This window comes from Mobula birostris, chromosome 6 (assembly GCF_030028105.1).
Source record: "Mobula birostris isolate sMobBir1 chromosome 6, sMobBir1.hap1, whole genome shotgun sequence".
NCBI lineage: Eukaryota > Metazoa > Chordata > Chondrichthyes > Myliobatiformes > Myliobatidae > Mobula > Mobula birostris.
Window position 1 is genome coordinate 162521834 of NC_092375.1, and position 19148 is coordinate 162540981.

At 39.8% G+C, this 19148-nt stretch overlaps 1 protein-coding gene across 10 annotated transcripts in view; it reads right to left on the bottom strand.

Moving 5' to 3' along the window:
• Window positions 1-10364: 10364 nt before the first annotated feature.
• The window catches only part of itprid2 (ITPR interacting domain containing 2), a 205409-nt gene continuing 196625 nt past the window's right edge, over window positions 10365-19148 (bottom strand). For all 10 annotated transcript variants that reach the window (XM_072261755.1, XM_072261756.1, XM_072261759.1 and 7 more), the window contains 3 exons: window positions 15756-16235; window positions 12562-12674; window positions 10365-11338 (listed from right to left, as the gene is read on the bottom strand). In XM_072261755.1, the coding sequence (XP_072117856.1) occupies window positions 12567-12674; window positions 15756-16235 (588 nt within the window). In that variant the 3' untranslated portion in view covers window positions 10365-11338; window positions 12562-12566. The remainder of the gene's footprint in view (window positions 11339-12561; window positions 12675-15755; window positions 16236-19148) is intronic.

Here is a 19148-nt window from a genome sequence, read left to right on the forward strand (position 1 = left end):
AAAACAAGCCTAATTGGGTTAAGCTTGATCCTGTTATTAGTGTTATTACAACTTGCTTCAGTTCCCTAGATATGCCTTAACCACCAATACTACCACAGATCAAAGACTGTTCAATATTTTGAAATTCACTCTTCTTGACTTAAGAAGGGTGTCACTTCTTAACCCAGATGTGCAAATTTATCCACAGCCTCCACCGAACTAACTTCTAGAACGCTTTCATAATCATGCAACTTCTCAATATTCTCTTGCATATTTCATGCAGGATCGAGTGAGATAGTGCTTTGCTGTTCCAGAGAGAACACCAGGAGAGAAATGGGAGCACAAGCTACCACAAGGAGAAGCTCAGAGACGAGAAGGGGGGCCATGATCGACTACATTTCTCGCCAATTAAAGCATCGATAAAGATTGAAACATCAAGGCAAATGCGGAGGAGCGCAAGCGGTTCTTGGACAGGCCACTCGTTCATATTGCTGCTGTCGGAGGGGCCACTGGTTTGAGTCACTGCTGTTGGAGTGACCACTGGTTTGAGTCACTGCTGTTGGAGTGACCACTGGTTTGAGTCACTGCTGTTGGAGGGGCCACTGGTTTGAGTCACCACTGTTGGAGTGACCACTGGTTTGAGTCACTGCTGTTGGAGTGACCACTGGTTTGAGTCACCACGGTTGGAGTGACCACTGGTTTGAGTCACTGCTGTTGGAGTGACCACTGGTTTGAGTCACTGCTGTTGGAGGGGCCACTGGTTTGAGTCACCACTGTTGGAGTGACCACTGGTTTGAGTCACTGCTGTTGGAGTGACCACTGGTTTGAGTACCACTGTTGGAGTGACCACTGGTTTGAGCCACTGCTGTCGGAGTGACCATTGGTTTGAGTCACCACTGTTGGAGGGACCACTGGTTTGAGTCACCACTGTTGGAGGGGCCACTGGTTTGAGTCACTGCTGTTGGAGGGACCACTGGTTTGAGTCACTGCTGTTGGAGGGGCCACTGGTTTGAGTCACCACTGTCGGAGGGACCACTGGTTTGAGTCACCGCTGTCGGAGGGACCACTGGTTTGAGTCACTGCTTTGAGTCACTGCTGTCGGAGGGACCACTGGTTTGAATCACCATTGTCGGAGGGACCACTGGTTTGAGTCACTGCTGTCGGAGGGGCCACTGGTTTGAGTCACTGCTGTCGGAGGGACCACTGGTTTGAGTCACTGCTGTCGGAGGGGCCACTGGTTTGAGTCACTGCTGTCGGAGGGGCTGCTGGGTCCCAATGCTCTCGAAATGTTATTGAAATTCTGAGATTTTAAATTGGACTGTTGTTCAATGTAACTGCAGTACGTTTTGGCTTCTTTCAGCCCTATGTTGTTCCTGCCATTCTAGTTGTGGATTGTCGGCCTGAGGGGTTTGAGTAATCTGTTAGTTTTAGTGCAAAGAAGGGATTGGGGGTGTTTAAGGTTTGTAAGTTTTTGTTTCTTTTTCTTTTTGAGCAGGGGTGGGATTGATGTCTTCTTTTCAACTACTATATCTATCAGGAGAAGACAAAGACATGGCTCAGTTATATTTGGAGTCATAAGTAACTCAGCAATGTACTGTTGTAGAATGTGGGCTTGTTCAGTTTTGTAACTAAATAGGCTTAAAACTGAGACATTGACTAACAAACCAAATATCACAGTAATACTTGTCTCCTCAGTGCTTCACCAACAATTCTTCTGTCCATTTTGTGAAGAAATCACAGCAGAGTTGCTCAAGTTAATGAGCATGGCTTTAGATGTTTGCTGAAAAACTGTGCCATTTTTATCGACATTTAAAACATATCACCTTTCAAAGTGATACACTTGATAGATGAATCTCATTGTATCCATCACAATAATTCCATTCTCAATCATGTGCACCCACCCTGTTTTGGAGCTATAGCCTTCAACTACTACCATGCGACAAAAATTCCTTAACATTTCTCAGTGCCATCCATATAGGCAAAGAGGTTTGCTACGTAAAATGAAACACAAGTTATCACTGGGATCAAGTTCCTTTGTCTGTTAAACTAGAGATGAACGTGTCACGAAGTACATGGTCATCGTGCCAAAACCAGTTACTATGGCTGCCTTGAGTCTTCCCAATCTCACATTGTGAATTTGTAAGTCTCTACAGATTCATACATCTTAGAATTGAAAAGATCCTGTAATTTTTGTGCTCCTTCCCTGACCGAAATATCTTCTGCCTTCCTTGGTGTTAAAATATTTTCTTACCAAGGGTAAAGTTGGGAACTCATTGTTCTTGAATGAATGGTTCCCTTGCAGTCTGATATCGAACATGACCATCATTTTCCACTGTGTTATTTGGTCTGTAAAATATTCACATGCATTCTATGTATTAGCCGTTAGGCTTGAGCACTCTTTTATGTACACCAGAGCTTCCATGGGGCAACTTAATTCTGAACACCTATTTCCTTTCACTGGTGTTCCCACCAAAACTTAGGTCACACCAGAAGGTGTGAAGCTTTCCCAACTTCCAGTGTTTGTTTGTTCACTGACAACAAACTTGGACTCAGTAAGATAACCACACTGACTTTTCTGGTGGAACTTACTAACTGCCAAAACCACTGGGAGCTTCCTGACCCAAATGCCTACCATATCTGTCCTTGTTCTACTGGTGGCACCATATCTGCTTGCTCTTTTCCCTGAAGGCTGTGTCAGTTTTTATCCAAAATACTTGCCCTGGAGACTCCCTAGCTGAGGTAGTCTGCATTCTCCCTTCACCATTCCCATTCTCTCTCTCACCTCATCTACTTACCAGTCTATCACCTCCCGCTGGTGTTCCTCCCCCTTCCAGTTATTCCATGGTCTTCAACCCTCTCCTAAAAGATTCCCCCTTCTCCAGTTCTTTATCTCTTTCACCTTTCAGCTTCCCAGCTCTTTGCTTCACCCCACCCCTTCTCCCAGTTTCATCTATCACCTACTACCTTGTATTTCTTCCTCCCCTCCCCCCACCTTCTTACTCTGACTTCTCATCTTTTTTCTCCAGTTCTGATGAAGGGTCTCGGCCTGAAACATCAACTGTTTACTCTCTTCCATGGCTGCTGCCTGGCTTGCTGAGTTCCTCCAACATTTTGTGTGTGTTGCTATAGCATTACCACAGGTAGGTTTACTTGTTAGGAATCATTAATATTTCATTCATTCAAGTTTAATTCTTTAAATGCTCATAAATGATGTATGGGATGTGGATATGAATCAGTATTCAAAATTAGGACCTGAAATGCCACAGCATAGGAGCCCATGAGTAGTAACATTTGTATAAGTAGGACTTAATTAGCCCGTACAGACTTGGCGAGTTGAATGGCCTATTTCCATTCTGTTTAACTCTGTTTAAAAGAGAGCTGCTAGAAGATGTGCATCTCACTTAGTCAATTCAGTAAGCATACCACGCATGGACCACTTCACCATAACTACACATCACATCACAAAGTTGACAGCTGATTTTTTTTAAACTGTCAGTAAGTCCTAATTACCAAACTAAAAGCACCGTGCAGATGCAGCTAGGCAGCTGAAGTTTACAGATGTGCTTGCAAAGCTTTCACCTGGATTCTACTTTACATAAGTGCTCATTGGTCAGACTGCCTGAATTAATGCCTTTGTTTTGATAAATAAGCTATTTTAAAACTGGAACATCGTGCTATCCTGAAGTGTAAAATGGATGAGCTTGAACTTACAGGAGGGTTTGCCAAGTTTAGGAGGAAAATTAAACAAAAGGTGTATTTAAAGAAGTCAATAAACCAAAAGTGACAATTCTGGTAAACTCTCCAAAATATGTACTCCAGAAGTAGCATCCCACAAAGAAAGACTGAATTATAGCACTTTACCAGTTAATATTAGTAAAGATACTGCAGGAAACCTTTTTTTTATTTTGCCAAAAAGGAGCAGGGACTTATGTCACAAAAAGTCAGTTTCATGTATTTCCAGATCAGGTGCATTTTCTGCTAGTTTACATGGTATAGTTGTTATGGGATGTCCCTTCCATTTGATGTAAAACTCTACATTGTCTTTCTGTTATGCCTTCTGATTTATGTTTTCAATTTGTGTTAGGCTAAGAAAGCGTGATGCTGGGGAGTCATTTTCCGTACGAACAGAATGTTCCCAGCAACACCCTTCTCAATCAGAAATAGACTTTCATTCCCTTCACTCTGGCACTTCTCATCACAACTTGTACTGTTCAAGATGTTTGATGTTGCAATTTGCTTCCTTCTGTAACCCAGAAAACAGAACCAACGGCCAAAGTTATGTCAACTTGATAGCACTCCACCATTGTGAGTTTCAGCTTTCTTCCCAGACATCAATTGTGAAATTATTAATGGTTCAGATATGTGACTCGCAGACAATATACAGAGCAGCAGATGCCCACACTTTCTCCAGCTTGTTGCACAAGGGTATACCACTGAGACAAAACCCATCAGATTAAAAGCAACAACAGCAGGTCTACTTACCAAGAGAAAATTAGACATGTCAGTTATGTCACTTATCCTCCACCCCTTCCAGTAACCATCTTGATAAAGCAGAACTTCTACATTAATCATCATCACATAGAATACATGTAGAGTCTGCAATTGATTACTGTAGTCATAAGGTTTCTCCAGGGGCCACAGGATTGGCCCTCAGGTTAGAGAAGTGATCTCTTGCGTAAAGTAATCACAGAACATTAGGTCATTTGTCTAACCTAGGGGACAATCATTTACCCATAATAGTCCCTTGTCTGCAGTTGATATGCCTTGAAATTGAATTTCTACAACAGAAAATGTTTGCACCCACTTTGAATGAGGTATGGTCCTGGCTTCAGGCCATTAATGGTCAATAGTGTTATTCTAATGCCTTCTAAATCATTATTTGGGACTGCTAATATCAGTCATCAAATGGTAAAATTTCTTTTTTCCAGAATTCAGGAAAGATTTCGTCACAATTAGCATTAGGAACTTAGTTTCAGGACACAAAATATAGAACTTCAGGTCATGACTTCACTCAATATCACATTTTAATTAGAGCTTCGAATAGGACAGATTTAATGGATCTCATGAGAACTTGAATTGTATGGTTTTCATTTATGGATCAATGGACATTTTTTTCTAATTTATATACCACTGAATTGAATATTTTCATTTACAGGTTGTGTACCCCTTATCCAAAATACCAAAATCTAAAAACTTCCGAAATCCATAATTCGTTTGAGCGCTGAGATGATGTCATAAATGAAAAATTCCACGAGGCACTGGGAAGGTCAACAGGCATCTCACAGTTCTGAGAAGTAACTTCACATATTTAATGAACAGAAGTTAATGAAAAATAGAAAACTGCATGAAGTGAAAAATGAAGAAATCGATCATGTATTGAAAGAGTGTCAGAGTGAACATATGTCACTTAATGGTGTGCTGATCATGCAACAAGAAAAGATCTATCATGACAAACAGAAAACTGAAAGTAATTGTGAACATTCAGCAGGCGTCACATTCTTAAAAATTTTAAAAATAGTAAAAGATAACGTGTCTGCTGATCACGAAGCCCCAGAGAAATGCGTTGATAATTTTGTGAAAATCATCGCTGATGAAAATCTAACACCAGAACAAGTCTACAATGCTGATTGTTTTTATACCTTACATAAATTAAAATACAAATAGTGTACTGCAACCTTTTAATCAAAACATGGGTGTCATTGGTGGAGACTGAGAGCCTGCTGTTGTTTGTTGCTATTCAACAACTGATTCAGGTAATCTCCCGATGCTGCTGTGAGGCACTTGTTACCCTGCACACATTATGTTTTCATTATAATAATGGTATGTAATAATTTTTACTGTTAATTACATATATATGATAAGACAAAGATGCCTGGCTGGCAGCAAATAAATTCAGAGTCGGAAATGATGGCAATCCCAAGCTATATGCATCATATATTCCGAAATCCGAAAATATCTGAAACCTGAACACTTTGGATTAGGGGACTCAACATGCATTAAAATATAAATTGGCTATAACAGCTGTCCCCTGCTTTTCGAACGTTCGCTTTACGAAACCTCACTATTATGAAAGAACTACATTAGTACCCTGTTTTCGCTTTCAGAAGGTGTTTTCACTGTTACGAAAAAAAATTCAGCGCGCGATAAAAGGCAGCGCGCCCCGAGCAGCCGTTCTCCCCCGGATTCAGAATTGTTTTGCTTTAACACGTGCCTGTGAGCAGCCGTTTGCAAAATGAGTTCTATGGTATCAGAAAAGCCTGAAAGAGCTCGTAAGGGTGTTACGCTTATGGTAAAACTAGACACAATTAAGCGTTTTCATCGTGGTGAACGAAGTAAGGACAACGTGAGTTTGGCTTGTGGAAGCTGACGAACTTGATTTTGAAGAGGTTTTGGCATCCCATCACCAAGAACTGACAGATGAAGAGCTGATGCAATTGGAAGAAAAAAGGATAACAATTGAAACCAAATGAGTAATGATAAAGTATGACTTTAATTTTGAAAGGGTACGTCGGTTTAGGGGATATTTGCAGGATGGTTTGAGTCCTTATTAAAGAACTGTGTGATAGAAAAATGTGCGAGGCTTAGCAGTCAAGCAAGCTTTCCACATCAGCCACAGCAGATGATGAACCTCGACCTTCGACATCGAGGTGGGCAGAGATAGAAGAAGATGAGCTGCCTGCTCTAATGGAACGGGAGACGAGATGACACCCCAGTGTCCCACCACCCCAACACCCAGGCCACGGGCAGATACCGATTCGCGGAGAATGCAAAGGTAGCCGGGAGGCACACAGCACATCTTTAAGAAAAAAGCCGAAATAAACACGCTAATTAATTAGGTGCCACCGACACGTAGTTGTCGGCCCAGATCAGAAACGATGCAATCGGAAATCGGCACTGATCTGGGCCGACAATTACGGGCTGCACCTAATTAATTAGCATATTGGTTTCAGCTTTTTTCTTAAAGATATGCTGTGTACCTCCCAGCTACCGCTGGACCCCTGCGTTCTTCACGGCAATGTATCGCTCAGCGGCCTGGAGGGTGGGGGCCACTGCACCACCCAGCCTGCAACAACTCAGTCTAACACACCATCATCAGAGTGCTCGCTGTCTTCCCGATTCCCGTAAGTGATACTACACTGTACATACATTATTTCTCCTTTATATAGGCTGTGTATTTTTACGTCATTTGGTATGATTTGGCAGCTTCATAGCTTAAAGGTTACTGGAGAGGGTGTTCTTGCTAACAGCGCTTGCGTGAGACTTTCACTACGGAGAACAGTTCAGTAATGATTGTGGAAAAGTATCTCTACTTTATACAGGCTGTGTATTTATCATATCATTCCTGCTTTTACTATATGTTACTGTTATTTTAGGTTTTATGTGTTATTTGGCATGATTTGGTAGGTTATTTTTGGGTCTGCGAACGCTCACAGAATTTTCCCATATAAATAAATGGTAATTGCTTCTTCGCTTTACGACATTTCGGCTTATGAACTGTTTCATAGGAACGCTCTACCTTCGGATGGTGGGGAAACCTGTAATACACAAATAAATCCAAATTTGAATTGATTACAATGTACTTTTGATTCTGCCCTCCTTTCGCAAATCATTTTTATTCATGTAAATACAAACATCTTTTGATTTTGTCCAGTTTTTACCCACACCTTTACTCTTGCACCCTTCGGCACCTTTGACCAAAATATCCCATAGACAAAGGGGACTGGTCTGAGTGGGTCTGCACATAAGGGCATTTTGAAATCTACATGCAGCATTCTGAGAGCAAAATGAAGACTGTTATTGCTATTTACGCAGACATTGAGCTTTAGTGACGGAAAACAGATTCTCCCCCCCCCCCCCGAGTATTTGATTTTAATAAATAAAATAATTCATGCCTTTGATTGAATGTTATAGATGTTTAGTTTATTTTTAAAATAGTAATTTCATACATTAGAATAATTTCTATGGGTGTCGCCCCAAAGGCTCAATAGAACTAGTAATGAGTGACTTTGTTTTAAGAACCTGGATTGATAGAACCTTTTAGCATCATTAGGGCAGCTCAAAAGTCTTCACGACTATTTAATTATTTTAGAAATCTGGATATATTTATGCAGGTGAATAAATATAATGAAAACTGGAAAATCCCACAAATAGACATGTAATAAATAGAATCTAATGTGACATTTCCGTTAGGCTGGTGTTTGCCAAGGATTTAAATGTTGGTCATTTCAATCAATTTCTATGTTTGAAGGAGAGCACCTCCTTCACCTTTAGTCCAGACCATTCATTTTTTCAAACCTAAACACTCCAATACAGAAGCTGACATTAGTGCACAATGGGAAGAGGGCGAGGATCTAATAGGTTGCCTTTGTTGTCCTAGGTTAAGGTGGGTGACAGTGGTCAGAGCTTTGCTGATTATAGCCAGTGAATCTTTCTGAACAGGGAAGGTGTGGATTTCATATGGAACAAGGCTGATAGAGTTAAAACGTGTTTCCTTCCCACAACTCTGCACAATTCCACTCATTTCAACTGCACTATAGTACAGCTAAGCACACTTAAAGTCATTTATTCACACACAATAAACCAAGCTCTTTTGACAAAAGGAGTACAATTAGACTCAACAAGAATAAGCACATTTGCAGTCAGACCTGATCTATGGGCCCTTATACTCACTTCCTCTTTGAACATGTTCATCTTTGCTCTCACTGCTGTCATTACGATGGTCAGGAGCCTCAAGATCCGCACCCCAGGTTCAGGAATAGTTCTTACCCCTCAACCATCAGACTCTTGAAGCAGAGAAGATAACTTCACTCACCCTGATACTGAACTGTTCCACAACCAATGGACTCATCTTCAAGGACTCTTCTTCTCATATTCTTGATATTTATTGCTTATTTATTTATTATTTCTTTTTTTGTATTCGAGCAGATAGTGTTTTTTTTTGCATGTTGGTTATTGCCCGCCCTGTTGGGTGCGCACTTACATTGATTCTATAGTGTTTCTTGTATTTACTGTGATTGCCTGCAAGAAAATGAATCTCGGGGTTGTATATGGTGACATATTTGATCATAAATTTACTTCAAACATTGAACATTTCTTCCTCTGATTTGGTCCATATCAGTGGATGAAATGTGAGCATTTTCAAAGGAGCATATGAGATACTTTCTATAAGTCCTTGGGACGAGTTGCTCCATGCATCATATTCATGTACATTTGTTTGTGGCTTATGTATACTAAATAGTAAGTTTATTCAACACTTCAAGACTAAACTGTGTCAGTGGTTGACAATTGATATACAAGGAGTGATTGATAAGGCCTAAGATAGAGGGAGTCAATTTTAGAAAATCTAGCACATTTATTTTTCAACATAGTCCCCTCCTACATGTACACACTTAGTCCAGCGGTAATGGAGCATACGGATCCCTTCTTTATAGAAGTGGTCCACAGCAGGGGTGATTGATAAGTTTGTGGCCTAAGGTAGAAGGAGATGAGTTATACAGCTCTTGTTACATGCACATGCAGTTCAACTCTTTGAGTGAAAATGCAGAAAGTTTGAAGTTAATAACTCATCTCCTTCTACCTTAGGCCACAAACTTATCAATCACCCCTGCTGTGGACCACTTCTACAAAGAAGGAATCCGTATGCTCCACGGCCGCTGGACTAAGTGTGTAAATGTAGGAAAAATAAATATGCTAGGTTTTCTAAAATTGACTCCTTCTACCTTAGGCCATGAACTTATCAATCAGCCCTCATATGTACCAGGCTTCAATTGCAAAAGTAAAAGGATATTTCTCTGGATGTTTTTAGTCTAAATGAGCTGTGTAATACTCCACAGTATAGTACTAACATCCTACAGAATCAGTAGACCAGACATTTAGAATTCTAGATGAGGTACCAATATTGAAGATTGTGTTCTGAGACATGGCAGATTTTTTGATTGACATCCAAGCAGTGAGAGTACTTATTGTGGTCCCAAATTACATTCTATATAGAAGGGCGTGGAGAGTCAGGAGCAGGTCACTCTCTATAGCATTGTACCATATCACCTGTACCTACATGGCCTGGATTCATTGAGTTCCTGTTCCGTAATGATAGCAGAGGTTGCTTGACTACAGAAATATCATTGAATGATGATATTTTGTTAGACACAACCACTAGTTCAAAGTTGTTTGGAGCTTGGAAAAAACTGCGACTCAACAGAAAAGAGAGCACTAGAGTACATTTTGTCTGAATTGTATCGCACTGACACCTCTCCCTCCTTAAGTGTTGTGCTCACACACAAGTCAAATGCCTAGATATGATTAACATGCAGCAGTGAGACGCTGTTCTGGAAAGGCCACGTAATAGGTTAAACAGAACAGGTTTAATTTTTTTTAAAAATCCAGCCTTGTATAGTTAAAATAAATATTTATTAGTGATTTCAATATATTCCACATGCATCCCAAGTTAAACTATTATACAATTTTCTTCAGCATACGATCCATAATAGAAGAAACATTTTAGTAAATATGTATCATACATTTATACCAAGTACGCATTTAGAAAAAAAAAGCTTTAGGCACTTGAAAACTTATGAATCCCAACCCATCCTATTCAAAGTTATCAAATAAATCCAAAATTTTCAAATGAATTAAATATATATATAAAATTCAGTGTAAGACCACCTCTAAATCAGTTTGTGGCATTCAGATAGACACTTTTTCATTCTTTAAATCCTCACTTTTTTTTTTAAAAAGACCAAACGACATAAGACTCTTTTCCTCTTAACATGCAGTACATTGAATATTTCACAGATATTAAGAGTGTTGTGATTATAAACAGTAGTAACGATTCTCTGGTCTTTTCAAGTTTGCCGTGTGTTACAGGTATTGCACAGGAAGTACCTCACAGAGGTCAGTGCTTCAAGAAGAAAATGTTAAATAAACATCTATGGAAGTGTTACAGCACACGTAACCTATAAGTAATTAAGTAAAAGCAGAATTTCAAGTTTTAATCTTATCACATAATGTAGGTGTTAAGTCCCCAACAGCAGGCCACTAACAAACACTACAACAAAATTAAGTTTTATTTACTAAATCTGACTATTAGGTGTGTTAAATCACTTTTAAGACACTGAGTTACAAGAAGTAATAAACACAGAAAAGAAATTAATCAACATACAAAGTACATTTATGAATGCTTCCTAGATAAAAAGCAATCCATCTCTGAATTAACAGTGCCTCCTGAAACTCTGGACATCCAAGCAGAATGATTATGAAAGGCTACTTCAACCAGTAAAAGTGGTTAAAAGCTAGTAAACCAAGTAGAGAAATTCATTTCGTTGTGCCAAAGATAAATTCTTCAGAAACAAGCAATTCCTCCCTGAAAATATCAAGCAAAAATCAAAATATTTTAAATTCAAACCAGATTACAAAAATGACTTATTTTTTGTGTTGACTTCAGGTAGTACAATTCATCACAAATTACAAATTTGGATCAAATATCTCAGTTCTAAGACTGTTAACTTTCAATAACCTGGATCTATGTATACAGTATCTTAACCTGTGTAAAGGGCAACAGTATCAACATGTAAAAACATAATTAGGAGCAGGAGTACACCTTCTAGCTCTTTGAACCTACTCCATTGTTTGTCATTCAAGATATCATTAGTGATCTTCTACCTTAGCTCCATTTCCTGCACTGCCTCCAAATTGCGTGATTGCCCAATGTGGTAGAAAGGAATTCACTTTTACTTTGAATGAACTCAGTAAGTGAGCCTTCTAGTTCACTGAATCATAACCCAAATAGATCATGAATGCATCTTTTCAGTCTCAGAAGGTGGACTGACTGAATACTTGTCCTCACATAACAGTGCTTTATTTTCCAGAAGGCAGGCATAAACATTCAACAGTTGGAGATTGTACTCAATTCACTCCATCAATATTGTTTTAGAATCTATGGAAATTAATCAAAATGCCCTGCTTCAGTGGATTGCCTTGCTAGATTTAAAAGTAGTACAAAAGCTGCAAATCCAAAATAAACATTTATTAACATAAAACAAACAACTGTGGGTCATTCCGTGTTTTTAGCCTGCTCCATCATTCAACATCAGTGCTGATCTATAGTCAGCACATTGGTCTTGATGATTCCTACCCATAAATCACTTGATCTCTTTTGCTTTAAGAATATCTTCCCCCCTCTTAAATATACTTAATGATCTGGCTTCAGCTGCTTTAGTGGTAGAGAAATGGGAAAAATGAAACTAACATCAAATGACTGCTGGAAAAATAGGTACGTGGATAAGAAGCTTTAGAGTGACATGGACCAATGCAGACAACTGGGACCAGCCCAGGTTGACAGCTTGGTTCTGAGTTGCGGCAGAGGGCCTACTTCCCTGTGATAACTACATGCCTAGACTGTGGGGTGCCAAAAATCTATTTCAATATCTTAATTTATCTGGGTTTAAATTTTTTAATCTTTTAAATAATTTTTTTAAAGAACACCTCCAATTCCAAAGGACCAGCAGACTATTTCTAAAACCTTGTTTTTACATCAGATTTCCAGCATCTTTCAACAGAACTTTATTATTAATGCTAGTTACTCACTGTGGTCACATCTTCTCTTCCTTACGCCCAACATCTTTACCAGCTGGTGATATCGCAGCTAGAAGTCCACCCAGAATTTCCCGCCTTATTTCGCCAACAATTGATTCCTTTATCTGGTGGGCACAAAAAGAAATCCCATCAGTAATACGGATGCTACACAACTCACTTAACACTATAACATTCCCAAAATCCCACATTTTTTCTCCATGTAATAGGCATCACTAGACTAGAAAACAGATAGCTACTCCCAAGGATCTGGTAGCATTTCCCTTTGGACAGCTGCTAACAGATGTTGGTTAGAATCCAGATTATTATATTAATTGTAGTTTTAGCTCTCTTTACACCTGTTTATATGTTTGTATAATCACCTGTTTGTCAATCAATTTTTAGCAACTTCTCATATATTTGGTTTCATACTTCTGTAGTTCCTTTGACCGCAATGCTGACTTGTGACTCAGTCAGTAACTAATCAGGAGCTTGAAGACTCATACGGCCAGATCTGGGAACAGCTTCTTTCCAACTGTGATAAGACTGCTGAATGGATCCTGACCTGGGTCTGGGCCGTACCCTCCAAATATCCAGACCTGCCTCTCGTTTTTTTTGCATTACCTTACTTTCCAAATTTCTATTTTCTATTTATGATTTATAATTTAAATTTTTAATATTTACTACCGATTTGTAATTCAGGGAGTGGGAAGCACAGTATCAAATATCGCTGTGATGATTGTACGTTCTAGTATCAATTATTTGGCGACAATAAAGTATAAAGTATAAAGAGAAAAGCATATGCTCAAGTTCCTTTGTTACTCCTTTACTTGCTGCTACAGGCTAACCCTGTCTGACCTGTACTGTGATGAACAATTAATAAAATGGCTGCAGCCAAGAGATTTTGCGTCATTTTTGACATCTGAAGAGAAGAACCTTCTGGACTACATCATCTCAGGATCTAACAACTCGGTTTCACAAACAAGACAGCTGAGGAGATTAAGGACAGGAAGGATCCTAGATGAGCCAGGAAGTTCTAGTGTGCACATTCAACAGAATGTGATACCTTTAGCCTTACTTTCCTAATCCTCAGAAAAGTATCTAGCTTTTGCTGCATAAATGTCATTATCTTTTAGTTACTAACGGATGGGAACTGTGGAAAATATAAATCTAACAATGCTGTAGAGTATGTTGCTTCCAAAATTCTATTCTACTAACACCATCATATCCTCAGTACTAATCAAAAAGCTCTAAAACCTGGGCCTCTGTACCACCCTCTGCAACTGGATTCTTGACTTAATCATTCGCAGACCACCATCAGCGCAGATTGGAATTAACATCTCACTGACAATCAATACTGGCGCACATCAAGGATGTGCGCTTAGCCCACTGCTCTAGTCTCTCTACATTCACGCCTGTGTAGCTAGGCACTGCTCAAACGTGATCGGCAAATGACACAACTATTGTTGGCAGAATTTCAGGTGGTACAGGAGTGAGATAAAACTAGTTGACTGTTGTTGGAGCAACAACCTTGCACTCAACATCAGGAAGACCAGGGAATTAACAGTGGATTTCAGGAAGTGTAAGTCGAGGGAGCACACACCAGTCCTCGTTGAGGGATCAGCAGTGGAAAGTGTGAGCAGTTTCAAGTTCCTGGATGTCAGCATCTCTGAAGATCTTCCTTGGGCCCAACATATTGACACAATTACAAAGGAGGCGTGACAGTGGCTATATTTCATTAGGGATTTGAGGAGACTTGGTAGCTCACCAAATACTCTTGCAAATTCCTACAGATCTACCATGGTAAGCATTCTAACTAGCTGCATCAACATCTGGTATGGGTGGCCCACTGCACAAGACCAGAAAAAACAGCAGAAAATTGAAAACCTAGCCAGCTCTGTCATAGGCACTAGCCTCCCAGCATCGAGGATATATTCAAAAGGTGATGCCTGAAAATGGCAGTATCCATCACTAAAGACCCCCATCTCCCAGTTCATGCCCCCTTCTCATTGCTACCTCAAGGACGTGGTTCAGGAGCCTGAAGACAGTCACTGAATGTTTTAGGAATAGCTTCTTCCCCACGGCCATCAGATTTCTGAATGGATAATGAACCCATGTATATTACCTCACTTTTTTTTGCTCTCTTTTTGTACTACACATTCAATTTATCTATATATAGTGATAATAAATTACCATAGTATATATGGTAATTTATTAGTAATTTATGTATTGCAATGAACTGCTGCAGCAAAACAACAAAGTTCATAACATATGCCAGTGATAGTAAACCTGATTCTGATTTTGTATCTAATTTACCCAACCTCAAATCATAAGGAAAGCATCTGGGGAGCTGGAAACAAAATGAAGGATGGAACAACAAGAAAGGAGATCATTTGCCTTAGAACCTACCCCTTATAGAAGTGAATGCTAGAGAAAAGGTATTGCTCAAACACAACAGCAAGGTCAGTCTCAAAGACAGGTTCAGAGGTTCCCAACCCGGGGTCCATGGACCTCTCTGTTAATGGTAAGGCTCCATGGCATTAAGAAGGTTGGGAATCCCTGGGATAAACCCATCCCTTCAAAGTGATGTGGAAATAAAACGTAAAAATCCTTGTCACAGAAATAGTGATCTATTGCATGGTCTAAGTTTCTCAACTTCAAAGCATTATTTACAAAAAACAGTGAATATTTCTTTCAAATTACTTATGGAATCTCATGAGACTAGAAAAAAAAATGGATGCTTCTCAAGCTTCTGCCCTTCTAAACTTCACAATTCAGTGCCTGTGACCTGCCCCCAGACTCAGGCTATGAGCTCCATTTCCAACTGTGTGTCATTATGCTTCAGCTCTTTAATACTTATTCTTTACATGCTCTTAAGTTAAGTGGAACAAATAAGATTGCAAATGTTTTATCTGAAAGTAAAAATAATTTAAAACAAACACTTCTGGAAATCTTCTATGTTTTAAGAAAAAGCAAAAAAAAAATCACCTTGTCAAAATATCATCCCTGACCAGCAACGGACATTTTGTAAGTATAACCACCTCAGAGAGACGTTGCCCACCATTTAATCCTTCTTGACCCAGTTGTCACCCGCCCTTGTAGAATGCTTTCAGCATCTATAATATTGGTAATACACAAGTGACACCTCAACCAGATCCTGGGAGTCTTTTTATTCAGTAAGTTTTTTTCTTAAATAATTGATCACTAACCTCTTGCAGAACACTGTGAAAATCTGGATAATCTACGACATGGCTTGTTGCTCCATTAGATGGAGAGGATGCTGCAGCAACAGTGGGTTCAGATGTCTGGCTTAATGGATTTTGGTCCACAATTCCTGATGAAGATCTATTTTCCGTAAGTGGCTCCCCCAGGGAAGGTCGTGATGGTGGTGAGGGAGTCAGCAAAACTGAAGAGCGATACACTTGTTTGCTCTGCAATTGGGTTGAGGTAGCTTGATTCACTGGTTTCCCATGTGGTGCAGTATTGGTTGGTGTGCTTGTAGGACCATGACTTAAAGAGCCCGGTGCTGAACACCTGGACATCCAGCCTGGGCTTGAGGAGCGGGAAACTGACTCCAGGTTAGTGTAGTGGCCACAGTAAGAGTGTGGGTAATCATATTCTTCACCCATTTGTTCAGAGAAGCCCAGTTCAGATCGAAGATGTGACTGCTCTCTTAGGAGCTCAGACACCTGAATTTTAATCAAAGTCAAAACAGCTCAATCAACGTTCATATTAAAAACATTACATTGCTGAAATGTTCTTCCTGCCAACAAGCATAACAAGCCTACTTAATGCAGTGTTTTATTTTTATTTTGTTTGATCTGTGCTATAACAGCAGGCAACAAGATACAAAATTTCACACAAGTAAATGGAAAATAATCCTTGAGATCTCTAAAATGAAAAATGTTTATATTCAGAAGGTGTATCTACAACCCTAAAATTGCAATAACTAAAGCTATATCTTTAATTCATTACTTTATGACAAAGTAAAGCTTTCATCTGGTTAGACTGTTAAGACTGCATGAACGTTAGTACTGATTCTATCTCCTGCTGTGCAATGGAATTATACTTGTATGATTAGTTTAGAGAGTGGTTGGATTTTCTCCCCTCAAAGCATCAGAAACTTTCAAAAAATTAAAAACTTCCAATCGTTTGGTTTACTGTGTTTCATTTAAAATTCCCCTTTTGTGACTTAGAATTGTTGTTGTTCTATAGCATTTTAGATATTTTTCTGAAAAAAGTACTGTAAAATCCACAGAATTCTGCACATCTTGCAACATGTTAGGAATTCATTTCCGACTAATTGTAGTAAGGAACTTGATGTCAAAGATACTATGTCAACAATTAAAAATCAGATGCCTATTATTCAATGTTTCACCACTTTCGCAGCAATATATAATCTCCCACTACAAATGGATCCATTTTGTTGGCTCTTTAAAAGAACTGACTAATTGGTCCCACTACTGACCAAACTAAATAGACATATTTTATTTATTAGTGCAATGATACTGCATCTAGCCAATTGAACAATAAATCTTTGGAAAAAAACTAGTCAAATAACCATCACCATTGACTGGCTGGAAAGGTGAAAGTGTCACTTTCGTCCTTATGTATTATTAGGACTAATAAAATATACTTCATTATCCACAAGTACTATCCAGCTGAGTTGATAACAACTAATAATTGATAAAATTCAGCACTTCTATAGTAATAATTGATCAACAAGGGGCCCTCTGTTGTTCGGGGTCAACCACAGATGTCACATCCTAGCTGTATACACAAGCCGGGACAGTACAATATGGAGACCACACTGCTGCCCATGCAGCAGGCTCCCCCTCTCCATGAAGCTGATGAATCCAAAGGAACGGCAGAGACCACAGTTTGACACCAATGGCACTGCAGAAGTTGCTAGTGAGCATTGAACTCTATGTAGGACTGCTTTAGGGACTCCAGCTCTGGATATTTCCTTGGGATTTACTCCCAAAGCCTTCCCCGTGGGTAGGTATAGTCGCAAGGCAGTGCAGGTTTGAGACCAGAGATTTCATTCTCCTTGATGAGCAGCCAACCATGGCTGACAATCCCCATCTTCAAAACTTTCAATAAGACAGCATTGCACACCTTGTAAACACTTCTTACCGAGTGAGTGACTAACTGAAATATACAGTCATGGAAATAATTGACAGTATTTCCTAGAGACTGAGTCAACATTTTTCGTCAGATTGATACCGGTAAGGGTGACTATTTGTGTGCAGCTCCAATGGGAATCATAAAATATTCCCATTCAGGTCTCATATAGTTGGTCATTTCAGTGAGCAACATTGTTTTAAGACGTTTAAAAAAAAAAATCACTTGATACTCAAAATCGATGATTCCTGGTCTGTAGACTCAGGTCAAAAGTGCAGTTGCCCTTTAAGAAAACGGAAGAGCAGAAGCCAAACTGGTCTGCAGGTACAATTGGAATGCAGGGGCGTTAGACCCCCAATCCCAACTACCATGCTGGCGAATGTAGTCTCTGTTAAATAAGATTGAAGACCTCAGGGCAAGACTGCTGTACCAGAGAGACATCAGGGACTGCTGTGTACTTTGCTTCACAGAAATATGGTTCACACCGGCAATTTTGGACACAGTGCTGCAGCCCGATGGCTTCACCATTCTCCACAAGGACAACTCAGTCTTTTAAAAGTAGAGGAGGTGTAGTATGCATTATGATGAACTTACCATGGTGCAGACATGACATTTCTGTCTCAGTCCTGCTCACCCGACCTGGAACATCTAGCTGTCAAATGTCATCCATTTTATCAGCCGAGACTTTTTATTCCACCACCATCCTGGTAGCAGTGTACATTTCACCCCAGGCCAATGCCAGCCATGCACTGGAGGAGCTGAACAACATAATCAGCAGGCACGAAACAGCATACCCTGATGCCTTCCCTATCATTGTGAGGATTTCAACCAGACCAGTTTGAAGAGGTCTCTGAACAACAACCACCAACACATCACCTCTGGAACCAGAGGAGCCAACACACTTGACCACCATCAATAATGCTATTGTGCCATCCCACGGCCACACTTTGGAAAGTCCAATCACCTGGCTGTACTTCTACTCCCAATGTACAAGCAGAAACTAAAGACCACAGCACCAGACGTGAGGGCCAAGAAGGTATTGTCAAGGGGGTTGGAGAAATGTTTAGAGAATTGCTTTGAGTCAGTGGATTGGACAATATTCAGGGATTCATCTAGAAATCTGAACAAGTACGCCACAGTTGTCACCAACTTCATCAAGACCTGTGTGGATGAGTGTGTGCCTTTGAGAACGGTATCAGACATACCCAAACCAAAAGCCATGGATGAACCAGGAGTTATGTAGTCTACTGAGGGCTAGTTGTGGGGCATTGAAGAACAATGATGTAGAACTATAGAAGTCCAGGTATGACCTACAGAAAGCTATTTTAAGAGCAAAAAAAAAAAAGGCAGTTCCAATTAAGATGAGAAACGGAATCTTATGCAGGTCAGTTCCGGCAGAGTTTGCAGGTCATTACTTCCTACTAAGCTGTGATGCACCACTCTCAGATGAGCTCAATGTCTTTTATGCACACTTTGAA